This window comes from Mesoplodon bidens, assembly GCF_964165515.1.
Source record: "Mesoplodon bidens genome assembly, chromosome: Y".
Taxonomy (NCBI): Eukaryota; Metazoa; Chordata; class Mammalia; order Artiodactyla; family Ziphiidae; genus Mesoplodon; species Mesoplodon bidens.
In genome coordinates, this window is record NC_138180.1 from 50208637 (window position 1) to 50226273 (window position 17637).

The following is a 17637-nucleotide window of genomic DNA, read 5'->3' on the forward strand; positions in this document are numbered from 1 at the left end:
ACATTTTGATGATGGCCTCTCTGACCGGTTTGAGTCCAGTGGCAAATTAATTAACTTTTCTTCTGACTCTTTCCCTCCCTCCGTCCACTTGTGGTATTTCAAATGGAAACTCACATTAGCTGTTGTGTTCTATGTATCTAAGATTAGAAAGACGTGTGAGTTTTCAACATTCCTTTATTCTGAAGTGTTAGGTTTGAAATTTAAGGGGCTTTGGTTCAGAAAGAGAGAAGGACCCTGGCTTTGCTGGAGTCATTCCAGAGGTGAAGGGGTGCCCTGGCCCTGGAGTTGGTCCCTGCCTCTTCCGTATACACGTGGTGTAGATAAAGGGTGAATTCCTGGCCCCAGTATTCCTGTCAGTCACTTGTTGTGGGCATAGCTTTGACCACTACGGAAGCCAGGCTGAGGTGGTGTCAGGTTCCAGCCAAGGTCTGTGGGGAGGGATGCCCAGGAAGACTTCCCTGAGCTGGACAGATGTGGCCACAGCAAAGCAAGACCTTCAGGTGGAGGTGTCATACCTTCTCACAGGGGACTTACGCTAAGGGCGCTTTTTCTGAAGGGAGGGCAGAAGAGCCAGAAAAGCCTTGTTACAGGACTGCTGGGCGGGTGATCTTTATTCCCTCAGCCACATGTGCCTTATCCACCAGCAGAAAGCCCTTCTGTAACCAGGTCAGGGTAGCTGGAGATGCAGGCGGCATCAGGTAGTTTGGCAATTCGTCAAGGGATTTTAACCATGCCTACTCGGGAGTGTGTGTGTGTGTGTGTGTGTGATCCCTTTGTCAGTTTGGGGAAAAATGTACACCCTTTCTGAAAATAGTAAACCAGTTTTACTGATGTAGTTATCAAGATATTCTTCAAATGTGCCATAGTATTTTATTATTGAAGTATAGCCGATTTGCAACACTGTGTTAATTTCTGCTGTACAGCAGAGTGACTCAGTTATCTTTCATATTCTTTTCCATTATGGTTTATTACAGGATATTGAATATAGTTCCCTGTGCTCTACAGTAGGACCTTGTTTATCTGTTTTATATATAGTAGTGTGTATATGCTAATCCCAAACTCCTAATTTATTTTCCCCCCGTTCCCCTTTGATAGCCATAAGTTTGTTTTCTTTGTCTGTGAGTCTGTTTCTGTTTTGTAAATAAGTTCATTTATATCATTTTTTTCGATTCCACATATAACTAATATCATATGGTATTTGTCTTTCTCTGACTTACTTCACTTAGTATGATCATCTCTAGGTCCATCCATGTTGCTGCAAATGGCATTACTTCATTCTTTTTCATGGCTGAGTAATATTCCATTGTATATATGTGCCACATCTTCTTTATCCATTCCTCTGTCAGTGGACACTTAGGTTGCTTCCATGTCTTGGCTGTTGTGCATAGTGCTGCTATGAACGTTAGGATGCATGTATCTTTTTTTAATATTTATTTATTTGACTGTGCTCTGTCTTAGTTGCATGCGGGATCTTCATTGAGGCGGGATCTTGTTTCAGTTGCAGCACGTGGGATCTAGTTCCCTGGCCAGGGATTGAACCCGGGCCCCCTGCACTGGGAGCATGGAGTTTTAACCCCTGGACCACCAAGGAGGTCCCTTCATGTATCTTTTTTTTTTTTTTTTAATAAATTTATTTTGGCTGCATTGGGTCTTCGTTACTGCACGTGGGCTTTCTCTGTTTGCAGCAAGTGGGGGCTGCTCTTTGCTGAGGTGTGTGGGCTTCTCACTGTGATGGCTTCTCTTGTTGAAGAGCACAGGCTCTAGGTGTGCAGGCTTCAGTGGTTGTGGCACGTGGGCTCTAGAGCGCAGGCTCAGTAGTTGTGGTGCACGGGCTTAGTTGCTCCATGGCATGTGGGATCTTTCCAGACCAGGGCTCGAACCCGTGTCCCCTGCACTGGCAGGCGGATTCCTAACCACTGCACCACCAGGGAAGCCCCATGTATCTTTTTGAATTAGAGTTTTCTCTGGATATATGCCCAGGAGTGGGATTGCTGGATTGTAAGATGTGTCATAGTATTTTATGTGCTTCTCTTTTGTGTATTAAGTAACCAGATCTAGTTAGGAGGCTGATAATTGTCACAACTGGAAAGTAGTGGTGACTCTAGACAGCATTTTGTGATATCTGCCATAGCATTAATTTGATAAGAAAATATGTGACTTCTGTTGGGGCACAGTTACAGGGACTTCTGTTACTGAGTGTGTGTTTGTGTGTATGTTACACCTACATTCATAATTGAAGCAAAGCCTAAATTTCAGTTCACATTTACTGAAAACAAAGATATAATCTCTCTCATCTGTTCTAGTTTATAGAACCCCTGGGTTCTATTCAGGGGCACCTGGGTGGGCATGGGAATCAGGTACTCTGGGTAGAGAAACTCTGAATTTGGAACTGCATAGAGGAAGGGATTTTAAAATTTACTTTATTCAGGTTTTGTTTTTAAAACCTGCTAGGAATTTTGCTAGAGGCTGGGGATGAGAGAGTAATTAGGCTCCAATAGAGAGGGTACAGTGTGAGAGTCTTTGAGTGTGAAGATAAAGTAAGGAATCTAGTGGATTACAATCTTCCCCCCTTTTTATTTAAAAAAGTAAAGGTGTCAGGAGCCATGATAGTTGAATGCTATTTACTGCATTTATTGGCACAATAAATTTCATTTGCATGGATTTTACTTTTGTTATAATGCTTGTAAGGCTTTGGGGCTAGATTAATGAGGAGATGCCTTTGAGTCTTGACCCAGACCCTGTCTCTTGACTACAGACTTCTTATTCTTTCCTCCCTTTGTGAATCCTCTCCTTGCTTTTGCATCTCCTTTCTTCCTTCCTCTCCTCCCTCTCTACGCTAATGTGAGACACAAAGGTTTTCAGGGAAGCAGAACCCTGGCCTGCGTTCCACATCTTGGATGATGAAACTGACATTCTTGAGTTTCAGTACCTACATTCCACACCATCTCAATTCCTAGAGATGGAAGGTCTCAGCTCAGGTAGTTTCTGATGCTAAGACAGGAAACCTCTCTGGAGTGTCTCAATCCCTGGGAAAAGGGTTGGTTTTCACAGATGAATCTTCCTGTTTGAGGAAGGCAGAGGAAGCGTGCTGGGGAACGGGTGGAGGTGGTGGTGGTCAAGACGGAAAACAAACCCGCCTCTTCTGGGAGCTCAGACAGAGTCATGCTTGGCGAGTACCGTGTGTGGCAACAGGATTGTTTAATCACCCAGAGTCCTACAGTGTATAAGCACATCAGCTCGCATCACTTGAAGTGACGCTGCACCATCAGAAACACAGGAGAGAAGAGTCCCAGCTGTCACAGTGAGCATCACACTGAAAATAGTAATTTCTAAGATGCAGGGTCTCCCATATATGATGAAACAGCCTTCCCCATAAGATGAAGTATGCTTTAGGTAAATAGGATACAGGCTTCAGAGGAAAAGTGGGACCCTCCAGCTGGGGTCTGTATAAGCTTGAGCCAGTCCTTGAGTCATGGATGGTGTCTCAGGAAACATCCTGAAGACACTCTCTATTGGTGGACACTGTTCAGTTCATCGGTAGAGGCTATAAACAGCCATTTCAAAGCTACTTGTTAAAGACCCAAAGACACACCCTTACCATCATCACCTGAAATGGTTCTTGCTTGTTGTCTCCTTTGGGAAGGCTTGGTTCGTCTCATCCAGACTAACCCCAACGTGTCCAGGTGTTCAACCGTCGATCGCCAGGCCCCCCATCTGACTGGGTGAGGGCCAACCACATCTCAGGTACTAACCCCAGGTCAAACTGGGCTGTCTATAAATAGACGCCTCTGTTTTGCTCACACTAGTAGCTTTCCTTTGCAGGAGAACTCACTCAACGTCTCGTCATCAATATCTCCTTTTGGTGACCAAGATCACTTCAGCCCCTGTGATACAGCTCTGGGAACGCCTTTTAGAGTGAACGGTATTCAGAGTGCTTCAAATGAACCCATCTATGAAACAGAAACAGAATCACAGACATAGAGAACAGACTGGTGGTTGCCAAAGGGGAGGGACTGGGGGAGGGATGGCGTGGGAAGTTGGGGTCAGCAGATAGAGATAAGCTATTACATACAGGACGGATAAACAACAAGGTTCTACTGTAGAGCACAGAGACGTATATTCAATAAACCATAAATGATAAACCATAATGGAAAAGAATATAAAAAAGAACATATATATATATGCATAAATGAATCACTTTGCTATATGGCAGTAATTAACACAACATTGTAAATCAGCTATACTTCAATTTAAAAAATGACTAAAAGAGATATAATAAGCAGAAAAAAATAAAGAGTGCTTAACCTCTGGGACTCCTTCCTTTACTTGCAGAGATCTCACAAATAGATCCTCGGAAATGGATCTGTACCTTAGTTTTTAAACTTAGGTTCCATCAAAATGGACTGAAACTGGTAAAGTGCCACAGACTAACACTTTTTATTCTTGTGTCAAAGGGCAAACCCAAGACACTGTCTTCACGATGAAACTCATACAGGCAGAAACCGTAGGGACTAAATCATGGGGCCCACAGGAGGTTTATGTTGGGGGTACGAATGGAGTCGCTGGTAGGGGGGTTTACTACGGTACCCACAGGAAATCCGCTAAGGAGAGCATCGTGAATGCTGACTTGCCGTTTTTCTGCCTTGTCCAGGTTCCTTATGACTTCCTTTGGTATCTTGTCTCTTCCGTTTGATTGAATAACCTTTGCTGAGGACCTTCTCTTTCCCAAGTTTAACTATTAATCGTCTGTGGTCTTTGCCTTTCAATTGCTCATCATCTAGCAATGAATGTGAATTGACTCTGAAATAATGTGTGTTCCTTCTGGTACCTCTTTCCCACTGTCTGTAAATCCTGGTAGGCTTGTATTCACGTTCTTGAGTTTCAGTCCTTCACCCCTCTGTTGCCATCTGACAGAAGCCCTTGGGGCCAGCTCTCTCTACATATCTAGAAGTTTCAATGCATCTCTTAGACGCTCCATCCCAAATTCCAACCTGCAGAAGCCCACAGTCCCACAGATGGAAGGGATGGGAAGAAGTGGACCATGCATTTGCTTAATTGTAGTCATTTAAATACAGACTTGACCTCATCATCTGGAATGTAGACTATATTCAGATGGGAGTTTGATTATGTACCGTCATATTGATCAAAGTGGGTCATAGTGGAAGCCTTGAGTAAAACCTCAGGAGGTAGTTATAATTAGCTTTCGTTTCTTTGGGGAACACTTCTTGTTCCAAATGTATATATACTTACGTACACATACATATGCATATGTGGTGTATATATTCACACACACGTATATGCCCATATACCTACGTGCAGTAATATCCTTAAGTTACATCCTATGCTGTGCCCATTTTATAGGTAAGAATGTGGAGGCATTGATGGTTTACAGCCTTCAGTGGTGGCTGATGGCGTTGAATTCTAGGCAGCCCAAGTCCAGAAGGCACGTTCCCAATCCTTGCCCATACTCCTTCCAGATATTTAACAGCTGGATGAGTAAATGTGATGCCCAGCGATGTGTATTTGAGCCTATTTTTCAGATTGCTCACAGTTAGACCGAAGTATCTAGCAATGGGTAATCGGCATCATGTATAATATGTTTTATTGATCAGGTACAGCATGAAGGGCCTTGCACAAGGTGCCGGAGAGATTTACAAAGAATGGAGGAGGCATAGTGCCTGAATAGAAGGAACTTAATACCTCAGTGGGTTGATTTGGAGACACACACACACACATATGCACACGCACACACACACGTGCATCATATATTAGCTTAGATGTAGATATGTGTATAGTTTAAGACTATATACATATAGTTATATATATGTATGCATAATTTCCAGTACGAACTTACAAAATAACTCCATATGGTCAGATGTGAGAAGGCGGCAATGGATTATTATTTATTTATTTATTTATTTTTTGCGGTATGCGGGCCTCTCCCATTGCGGAGCACAGGCTCCGGACGCGCAGGCTCAGCGGCCATGGCTCACGGGCCCAGCTGCTCAGCAGCATGTGGGATCTTCCCAGACCAGGGCACGAACCCGCGTCCCCTGCATCGGCAGGCAGACTCCCAACCACTGCACCACCAAGGAAGCCCGGCAATGGATTATTTGTATAGGATAGTGAGTCCAAGGAATCCATGAATATCGGGGAAAACAAGAATTAATATTCATTATGAATCTGGGTGTAGAATTCAGGTGAATGTAAATCTAGTGACATTTTTATCCTGCCCATAGAGGTTTTGTGGTCCTGAAGAGTCCATTTTTTAGAACTAGGGTTGTAAGCCTGTTGTATCTGCTTCTGACACCACGCGTCTTCCCGTATTCTTCAGTGCCAATGGTCTCCCCTGAATTATGGCTTTCTACCTCCTTGGAGAACTTTCTGTTCCCCACCGCTTCCCTATTTCATGTACACTCAGCTTTGAGGATAGCCGTCTGTGGTTTCAGAGGATCCTCAGGATGAAGGCAACAGCAGAGGGAACGTCCTCCAGGTCCTCATGGCGCGGTCCAGGGAGCCGAAGCTCTGGGCGCTAAGTGATGGGTCAAAGGTCGCCTGGCTAGTTAGCGACCAGGCAGTAACGTCTTAGGTGACCTGACTCTAGTAGCAATGCTGTCAGCCACTGCTGCTTTTTATGGATTGTGTGGGCGGATGGCCCATTGCCTTGGGCTTGGCATGTGACCTTGGCGTCGATCTTTTTCCTTCCCTTTTAAAATTTCAGATATTTTCATTTAAAATTTCAGATATTTTTTTAAGTGCTTGGGAAAATAAAGTGAGGGCAAACCTGTATAGACATGCATCTCTTGATGGAAATTTGCACTGTGAAATAACCATGCTCATAAAATGTGCACTACATGGAAATATATAAATACCCACATAGAAGCTAAACAAATATACATACGGCCATACTAGAAAATAGAACATTACCAATATCTTTGTGTTGTGAATTGTGACCCTGGATAGGAGTTAACTGTCCCAGAATTTGGTTTTAATAATACCCTTCCTGTGTTTTGTATTTCAGTACAAATACAGCTCTAAGTAATGTACTGTTTAGTTTTATGTAATATCATATCAGTAACATCACACCATATGTATTCTTCTGTGACTTGCTTTTTATTTGGGGGATTTATCCATTTTAACTTACAGATCCGTTTTTCATGTTTCACTGTGTGTAGTATTCTGTTTTAATATGCCACCACTTATCCATTCACCTCTTCGTGGGTGTCTGGGTGCTTCCAGTTCTTTTCCTATTATGACTAAGGCTGCAAATGGAAATGTCTGTGTATATCTCCCGACATGAATAGTCAAGAAGCTCTATGGGACAGATACAAACTATTTGAACTATATACTTTGTGTATATGTGTGTGTATGCTTATCTACACCAAAGTCTTCTGCATGCTCGACTTTCCTCTGGGACACAAAATTTTTTTCCTGTGTGGCCACACTGCTTGTCACCGGCATGGCATGGGAACTGTTCAACATCCTTGCTCAGCACTTGGTGCCATTGGGCTTTTGCATTTTCGCTAAACCTTTGTGATCTCTCCTCTCTTTGACCAGTAACCAGTGAGGTTACCAGTAACCACATCTCTGGTCCTGTGTTGAGACCCTCAACAGATGTGAGGACTTAGTGGAATCTTGGAAAGGGAGCCACCACAGGTGGCTTTGAATTTACCTAAATAACTAGAAAAGGGATGGTACTAATGATTGAACTGTGCAACAAAAGCATGGAGACAGAGGAGCACAGAAATGAGATTTTTCAGAGACCAGATGTCTTGACGACAGGACAGTTTGACCTTGGTGATCTGTGACTTGAGTTTGGTGAGAGAGCTCCACACAAACCCTGGACATATTTGCAAATTACTTGATTTAGATTTGGGCATCATGTTTGGTACTAAATAGTTTAAAAAAAATTAAACATGTATTTATTAAATTTTCTGTTAAGTGTTGAACATTTTTCTTTGCCCTAGGGCTATAGTGATCAAAATAGATTTTTTGAAATTTATTTTTTATTGAAGTATACTTGATTTACAATGTTGTGTTAGTTTCAGGTGTACAGAAAAGTGAGTCCATTTTATATATATATACATATATATATATACACACACACACACACGTATATATACATATATATATACTGTGTCAGATCCTTTTCTCTGATAGGTTATTACAAAATATTGAGCAGAGTTCCCTGTGCTATACAGTAGGACCTAGTTGTTTATCTATTTTATATATAGAAGTGTGTATCTGTTCATCCCAAACTCCTAATTTATCCCTCCCCCCCTTCCCCTTTGGTAACCATAAGTTTGTTTTCTATGTCTGTGGGTCCATTTCTGTTTTGTATGTAAATTCATTCGTATCATGTTTTTTTTAGATTCCACATATAAGTGATACTGTATGATATTTGTCTTTCTCTGTCTGACTGACTTCACTTAGTTTGATGATCTCTAGGTCCATCCATGTTGCTGCACATGGCATTATTTCATTCTTTTTGATGGCCGAGTAGTATTCCACGGTATATATGTACCACATCTTCTTTATCCGTTCATCTGTCTGTCGACATTTAGGTTGCTTCCATGTCTTGGCTATTGTAAGTAGTATTGCTTCTATGAACATTTGATTTAGATTTGGAAATCATGTTAGGTATCAGTTGAATTAGACACAGAAAGTCAAGCATTTAATGAGCTTTTAGTACATACAGTCCTTGTGCTTGCTTTAGGTGTACACACAATGAATAAGGAAAAAAGCACCCCTTTTAGGGACACTTTCATGAGAGTATAATCTTCAGGTGGGCAGGAATTCTGTCTCATCTCCCACTATGTCCCAGTAACTTAGAATAGTGATCTTTATGAAATACTTACTGATCTATGACGAAGTTTTGGTGTCTTATTTCGGTGACCACTGTAGATTCTGTTGTCCACATAATTGCTTTAGAAAAAACATCCATGCTTTATTCCTGATCATATCTCTGGCCTACATATCCATGGTGTATCTTTCTATCCAGTCAATCCTTTTTTAATTGAAGTATAGTTGATTTACAATGTTAATTTCTTCTATACAGCAGAGTGATGTAGTTATACATATGTATGCATTCTTTTTTATGTTTTCCATTATGGTTTACCACAGGATATTGAATATAGTTCCCTTGTTGTGTATCCATCCTATATATGATAGTTTGCATCTGCTAACCCCAAACTTTCTATCCATCCCTCCCCCAAAGCCCTCCCCCTTGGCCTGGAGAACCACCAGTCTGTTCTCTATGTCTGTGAGTCTGTTTCTGTTTCATAGGTAAGTTCGTTTGTGTCATATTTAAATTCCACATGTAAGTGATATCATATGGTATTTGTCTTTCTCTGTCTTACTTCACTTAGTATGACAATCTCTCTGTCCATCCACATTGCTGCAAATGGCATTATTTCATTCTTTTTTATGGCTGAGTAATATTCCATTGTATATATATATACCACATCTTCTTTATTCATTCCTCTGTTGATGGACATTTGGGTTGTTTCCATGCCTTGGCTATTGTAACTAGTGCTGCTGTGAACATAGGGGTGCATCTATCTTTTTGAATTATAGTTTTGTCCAGATATATGCCCAGTCCAGTGTCTTGACTGGACCACATATAAGCCATTAACTCTTTTTCCTGGGTTTAGTCTGGGTTCTGGCTCTTGTTGCAAACTCAGTTCCTACGACTGTGGCCCTGTTGTTTTCCTGAGCCATTAAACTTCAGCGTGAGAACAGAAATGGTGACGGAGGTGATGGAGTTGATGCTTTGAAGCCCCCTCTGGGCATACAGCGACCTTGAAGATAATACATATGACATCTTCACTCTGTAATTATTTACATCTAAGCTTCTTGGTTCAAAAGGGTGGATTTTGATGGGATCTGGTTTTTAGAACTGAAAGGAAGTACATGGATAGATGTGCGGAGAGCTAGAAGATTTGACAAAAGACACAGTAGGTTGTGACTGTGCCCATCTGGGAGATAAAATCAAAGCCAGCATATTAAAAAATACACAAAAAATATAATAACTGGCTGATTGCCAGCATCAACGAATCTTGAATAGGGATTGTGTGTGTGTGTGTGTGCGCGTGTGTGTTGTCAACCCATGTGCAGAGTGTCGAGGTTGTTCACGTAGGTAACAGGTGCCCTGGGCCACCTCACGGTAGACATCTGTGTTGTAGGATAAAAGATGAACCATACCCCACTTGGGTACCATGAAACGTTGGTGTCCTCACCAAAAGCAAAAGAAAAAACCAGCGAGGTCTACAGGTTGTAGTTTGGGGAATGGCTGTTGCAGACTGTCTAGGAAACAGTGTGGCAGGATTGTTGTACAAGCTCATTAACTTTACCAGCATCTATTGTTCTTGGTTTCCTGATGCTTTGTGATGTGAAATGAAAGTGAATATTCCAAGTGCCTCTTGGTGTCAGCAGGCTATTGGTAGCAGATAGCGAGTCCCACACCTTCGATGGAGCTGAGAGTCACATCAGGGGAGAGCTGTTTCCACCTCATTCATCCTCTCATGTTTTTTTTCCTTTCTTTTCTTTTCTTTTTTTTTTGTTTTTTTTTTTTGGTAGATGCATCCACCGAGTTCTGTCTTGTAATGTACTTCGCAGCCACAGAAAGATGAGGCTGTGAACACCCAGGAGACATGATTTTATTCCTTGGAAGGCCAAAACACCAAGATAAATTTGATCAGGGCTCCCCTAAATTAAATATATATTGTAAAATTAAACCAATCTCAATTTGAGTGATCCGCACTTTGGAAAGAAATTTATTGCAATTTTTATTTTGACTCATTTATAGTTTAGCATGCCTGAGTAGTTGGAGCCAAGTCTTCATTACAACCTCATACAGAATGACTGTCCTGTAGAGATCATTCTAAACTACCTAATCAACTTATAAATCAAGTCGAAATGCCACTCTGAGAAATTAGTCTGTGTGCAGCTTTTGCAGGGAGAACATACTATCGAGGCCTTCCTAACCTCCCCAGTTGTATGTATGCAGTGAAGTTACAGTTTTTGTTCTCATTTTTTTCATTTTTTCCTCAAGAATTTCGTTTGTAGTATCTTGTTTTTATTTTGGAAACATTTGAAAATATATAAATACATATTATAGAGAAAATAGATAACATATTTATAAATATGTGTATTATACATATCCTAACTGTACACATATATTATGTGTAGCTATAACAACATTTCACTCCTTGTAAAATTATTTTCAGTGTGACATTTACATGAGAAGTCTTTTTTTGGTCCTCCCCAAAATAAATTTATAATGATTTTTAAATGAGGATGAGGATGCATATTTAAAATAGGTTTATTTTTTAAATCTTCATTGCTAAAACTTTTACAGTTGCCAAATATTTGAATGTGACACACACAAACACACACATATACATATATATACACACACAAACATAAATCTAGTGCCACTGATGATAATTTTCAAATGTACCCACAGGTGCTTAGTCATTTACATGGCCACCATAATCCCATATTTGATGATTTACACCCGTGGTTCTTACCTTGAGATGATCTTGCCCCCAGGGGTCACTTAGCAATGTCTGGAGACATTTTTGATTGTTAAAAATGAGAGGCGGGTGCTACCAACCTCGGGTGGGTAGAGATCAGAGGTGCTACTACATGCCCTACAGGGCTCAGGATGGCCCTCACCACAAAGAGCATGTGGTCCCACATGTCGGCAGTGCAGAGTCTGAGAAACAGTGCTCGACATGGGTGGTATTCCATTTGTGCAAACTGCCAAATTCCAAAGCATCAGGAAATAAGATAGCTCGGAACGTATGATTATTTTGAATGCCTAGCCTGGACTTCATGAGTGTCCAGATACCCGCCCCCCCCCCATTCCCCTCCTCTTAGGTCCGGCTGGTTCATGGTCTCTCTCTGGCCCTCAGAACCTTGTGGGGAGGTAGGCTTGATCATACAGGTGAAGCATGAAGTCTGTGTGTGCCGTCGCTTGCTCAGTCTTAACGAATATGTGACATAGTGGTGCTGTCTTCCACATGGAGCTGGAGAAATGATGGAGTGGACCAGACTTCCTCAAGGCATTCACGTTGTAAGTCCTGGGACAAATCCACCAACTGAATTCTACCTTTATGGAATTCTGTGGTCCAGGGACTATGTGATGCCTTGTGTGGACCAACTCAGTTAATTCCCAGAGAGTTAGAAACAAATAAGTAAAGAGAGGCTCAAAGAATTTAAACTACTTGCTCTGTACCTGCTTCATGCCAACCCTGGGCTGACTTCAATGCATTTTGTCTCTGTACCTGGGAGTGTTTTGAGCAGGTCTGTGTTCAAAATCCCAGCATTTCATGGGTATTGAGGAGACCTTTTCTCTACCCTGCCCCTTTGCTCACTTGTGGCTCAGCCCATCCCCACAAGGGAGGCATGACATGCCATCTCCTTAAAGCTCAGAGAGGTTGACTCACTTCTCCAGCTCACAGACAGGTAGCATCTGGGGACCCAGGTCTATCAGAATCAGAAATTACTGGCATCTCCTATGACCATGAGGAAAGCTTGAGAAGGAAGTACTGGTGCTGGTTCTAAGCCAGAAGGGCTTTCAGGAAGACAAGACTTCAGACAAGTCAACACCTTTTTCACGTTTTCTGTCTGTCTCTTAATTATTCAGCAATTGCATCATGCTGTGGCAGAAATCCAAATGTTGTCTCCAGTACAAAGATAGAAGCAAACACATAAATCAGCCATCGGGTGTGATGCAAATTTTCACTCTCAATGCTACCATCCCGTGTTGTAGTGCATTTTCATCTAACTCTGATTAACGTGACCCAGGATGTCACGGATGACACAATTTCCCCCAGACGTATTGTAGCTCCGTGATAGATCTGGCTCAGATATGTTTCATTAGAAAATAAATTAGCTGTTTGACATATTCTACTCAACCATTCCCTGAAATGAAATGCATAATTATATTCTAGTCCAGAAAGACTCTGGATAACCCAGAATAATCTGTGTCCTTAGAAACACATCTGTCTATTTTTGGCTGAAGAATGCTGTATTTAAAGGTAGAGTCCTGTAGTGAACAGACTGGTGGTTGCCAAGGGGGAGGGGTTGGGGGAGGGATGGAGTGGGAGTTTGGGGTTAGCAGATGTGAGCTTTTATGTATAGGAAGGATAAACAGCAAGGTCCTACTGTGTATCGCAGAGAACTATATTCAGTATTCTATGATAAACCATCCTGGAAAAGAATATATAAAAAAACTATGTGTATGTAAAACTGAATCACTCTGCTGGACAGCAGAAATTAACACAACATTGTACATCAACTATACTTCAGTAAAAAAGTGTTGATTAAAAAAAAAGGTAGAGTCCTTGCAACACCTCATGAAATGTTTTCTTTCTCTAATGCATCATTTATAATACTCACGTGCGACATTCTTGAATGTCATACACGCAGTGGTTTATCTGGGGAGAGTTGTCATGTGATCCCCGTAGGGACAAATTGAGGTGGTCCTTTTGTTTTTTTTGGTGGTGCCACGTGGCTTGCAGGTCTCAGTTCCCCGACCAGGGATTGAAGCCGCGGCCCTGGCAGTGAGAGCGCCGGAGTCCTAACCACTGGACCGCCAGGGAATTCCCAAGGAGGTCACTGTTTAAAAGTTAATTCCTCCCAGACTCAGTAGGAAGATGACTCAAATGTACCAGAAGGTTCTTAAATAGGCTGCAGGTTTTACCCTTGAAGGCATGCAGTGCTTTACGTGAACATCAGGATTGCTGTATCAACACTCTTAATTATGAATGGTGTCTTGATGTGACACGCACTACGGCATGTACTTGAGATGCACCATCTTGTTCAGTTTCTTACAAGGAAGCTGAGATTCAGGGCGATGATGTCTGGAGCCTACAGACACGTGCCACTGCGAGGCTCGAGAAGGATGAGTATCCAGTGTCAATGCCCTTTCCATTGCATGTTGCTCCCTTCATGTTCACTGATAAATATCCACATGGCATGAAGCCAGTCTGGTCTGGATGCACACTTCCCTTTACCCATCTTGGAAAACTTTTAGAGCTCCACTCATAATACCTTAGGAAAAAGTGACAGGTTTTTTTTTACATTTATTTATGTATTTATTAGTGTATTAATGTATGTATGAATTTATTTAAAAATTTTATTGGGGTACAGTTGCTTTACAGTGTTGTATTACAGGTTCTACTGTACAGCAAAGTGAATCAGCTATACGTATCCATATACCCCCTCTTTTTTGGATTTCCTTCCCATTTAGGTCACCGCAGAGCATTGAGTAGAGTTCCCTGTGTTGTACAGTAGGTTCTCATTAGTTAGCTGTTTTATACATAGTATCAATAGTGTATATATGTCAATCCCAGTCTCCCAGTTCATCCCACCCTCCTTCCCGCCTTGGTATCCATACGTTTGTTCTCTACATCTGTATCTCTGTCTCTGCTTTGCAACACTCTTTGACATAAATCACAGTGACACCTTTTTTGACCCACCTCCTAGGGTAATGAAAATAAAAACAAAAATAAACAAATGGGACCTAATTAAACTTAAAAGGATTTGCACAGCAAAGGAAACCATAAACAAGGTGAAAAGACAACCCTCAGAATGGGAGAAAATATATTGACTTTATGTTGGAGTATAGTTGATTTACAACGTTGTGTTTCAGGTGTACAGCAAAGTGATTCAATTAAACATATACCTACATCCATTCTTTTTCAGATTCTTTTCCCATATAGGTTATGACAAAATACCGAGTATAGTTCCCTGTGCTATACAGTAGGTCCTTGTTTATTTTATATATAAAGTGACAGTTTTCTTAAACATCTGAGAAACAGTGTTTTGGGAATGCCTGTCCATGAATGGGCTAATATTATCAATAATAGTGCAATTAGGAGATATCAGTACAGTCATGTGTGTAACTTTTGGCAGTGTGTTTGTTCATTCAACAAAGACTTGAATGTTTCTAGAGTATTGGCATCGTTCTCGCTGATGCGACTCACTGTAGAAATTAAGACAAGCGATTGTCTGGTGAAATTCTACTGTCCGCAGATGCCGCTATACAAATTCATCAGTGAATGAGAATTTCCTTGCGTGATGTTGAGGGTTGCATGGAAGACACAGCAAACGCCCTTGGTGGCAGTGGTCTTGCCTTCCTTAGCCTTGTCTGCTTTTTTCTCCCATTAGGCTGACCGCTCTGCCTTGGAGGTCTCCTAAGTGATCGTTGCCCCGGGGAGGTGTTGGATGGTCACCGCTTCCTTGGAGCCTCGCACGGGCTGGAATTCAGCACCAGGATTAAGAGAGGGCTGCTGTCCTGTAATGGGCTGCCGAGAAAACCGCCGGGTTTGCTGTTAACCTTGGGCTCTGTCTATGACCCATCGGACAGGCTTCCCAGCAAGCCCTTCCCCTCTCCAGGGTCTTGGTCCCTGGAAAGCCGTCTCTCTCTGCAGGCTCCCTTCACGGCTTGCTTTGCTTGGAGTTGCATCGCACGGACGTCCACGGATGTGGTGGTGAACCATGTCGAGACCCCAGGGACTGTTATGGCTTCCGCTGGTCTTCACCCCGGTCTGTGTCATGGTGAACTCCAACGTCCTGCTGTGGATCACCGCCCTGGCCATCAAGTTCACGCTCATCGACAGCCAGGCGCAGTATCCTGTGGTCAACACCAATTACGGCAAAATCCGGGGCTTGAGAACACCGCTGCCCAATGAGATTTTGGGTCCGGTGGAGCAATACTTGGGGGTCCCTTATGCCTCGCCTCCTACTGGGGAGAGGCGGTTTCAGCCCCCGGAACCCCCCTCCTCATGGACTGGCGTTCGGAACGCCACTCAGTTTGCTGCCGTGTGCCCCCAGCACCTGGATGAGCGGTCTCTCTTGCACGACATGCTGCCCATCTGGTTTACTGCCAATCTGGATACTCTGATGACCTACGTTCAAGATCAGAATGAAGACTGCCTGTATTTGAATATCTATGTGCCCACGGAGGATGGTAAGTACTTATTCTAAACAGAAAACACCTGCTCGCTCAGCCTCAGATTTGCCAAGAGGGTTGTATAATGTCCTGTGCATGATATGTTCTATAACCATTCTTTTTTTTTCATATTCAGTTATCTCAGTAACGTACCATTTGTTCGACTTGAATTTACACAGTGTCTAATCGATGGAGAGTATCATAATTAATGACTTAATTCTTTGCATAGATTGCCTTTTTAGCATTGCTGTAGTCTTTATTTGCAGGTGATAACCAGTGTGAGCATGTAGTGTTCTATGTTATACCTGAATCATCGGTAAAGGAATGGATCTAGAGAAACTAATAGAATTAAGAACATTAGCATGCTGAAATGAGCACCTGAAAATTATATAAGGAGTGGTTCCTTTGGCTTTAATGCCTGAAGATATTAGCACTTTTTGAGTCTTAAAGGGAACCACTGATTGTTTTAAGTACACAAGCAAGGGATATTTGATAAAAACAATTGGACTTGATTGTTTAGAATCCATGTTGTTGATATAAATTTGGACTTTATTTCCTGCCAGTATTCACTGCAATCAAATGGCAAATGTGTGTGTGTCATCAGATGATTCTAACTGCGTTAGAAAAATGATTTTCTTGCTTGAACAAAATGCCCCTTTTCTTTTGGATAACACAACAGTAAAAATCTGTGGAAACAATCATGTTCCATATATTAACTTAATCCAATACTAGTAAAACTTGGATATCTCCTTGTTCATGTAGACCTTAAATCAAAATGTTTGCTAAAGACCAACCAGACTCAAGTTAGTCTACAATGAAAGTCCATTTCTCGTTTCTTGTTTGCATGTGCTCTTTTTTATACAAGGAGAAGGAAAAACATAGAATGAAATCTTCCTGGAACTTAAAAAAAAGTAGTTGAGAGGAATCCTAGCCACCACTGTCTACTGTAGAAACTGAAGTGTGTCCTTGTCCTTGGTAACGTTCATGCAGACATGTCTTTTCCTTTTTTGACCTTTAATCCTTGGGAGATGTTTGTCAGCGAGCTTTGGCTGAAAGTCTGCCATAAACGATGACATTATTCAGTGATCTCCAAAGCCGGATCGCATCTGCCATATTGTTCTTTCTCCGTGCAGATGCAAAGAGGTGGCATGGGTACCTTTCTCGAGAAACCGGGACGGGGGTGTCTGTTAGGGAGATGACAAAGAATGCCCAGAGAAAGTGAAAGGGTTGAGCTTCCTTATGTTAGTAGCGTCTGGCATGTGGCTATTGTCACTATGGTGACAGATCTCACAAGGACCTTGTAAAGTCTAGGTCTTGAATAGGGTTCAAGGGGTTAAACTGACACTGGACGCCTTACTTCCATGCCCTGTGCTGAGCCGCCCTACTGCGCAATAGCTGCTTGGTGCGTATGTAAGAGGACGGATGACCCCACCCAAACCAATTAGAGTTCTCATTTCAAAGCCACCTGGGTCATGGTCTCTCTCATCATGAACTATTCAAAGAAAGGAAGAAAAAGAAACAAAGACAGGGTGGTGGAAACAAAACAGGGTAAAGGATTAAAATTGCTTTCATGGGACTTCCCTGGCGGTCCAGTGGTTAAGACTTTGTCTTCCAATGCAGGGGGTGCAGTTTGATCCGTGGTCGGGGAGCTATGATCCCACATGCCTCATGGC

The 17637-nt window shown here is 42.1% G+C and overlaps 1 protein-coding gene across 2 annotated transcripts in view; it reads left to right on the forward strand.

The window, feature by feature from the left end:
* LOC308609616 (neuroligin-4, X-linked) overlaps positions 1–17637 on the forward strand; it is a 450486-nt gene that overhangs the window by 175694 nt on the left and 257155 nt on the right. For both annotated transcript variants that reach the window (XM_081223341.1, XM_081223342.1), the window contains one exon: positions 15181–15982. In XM_081223341.1, the coding sequence (XP_081079467.1) occupies positions 15511–15982 (472 nt within the window). In that variant the 5' untranslated portion in view covers positions 15181–15510. The remainder of the gene's footprint in view (positions 1–15180; positions 15983–17637) is intronic.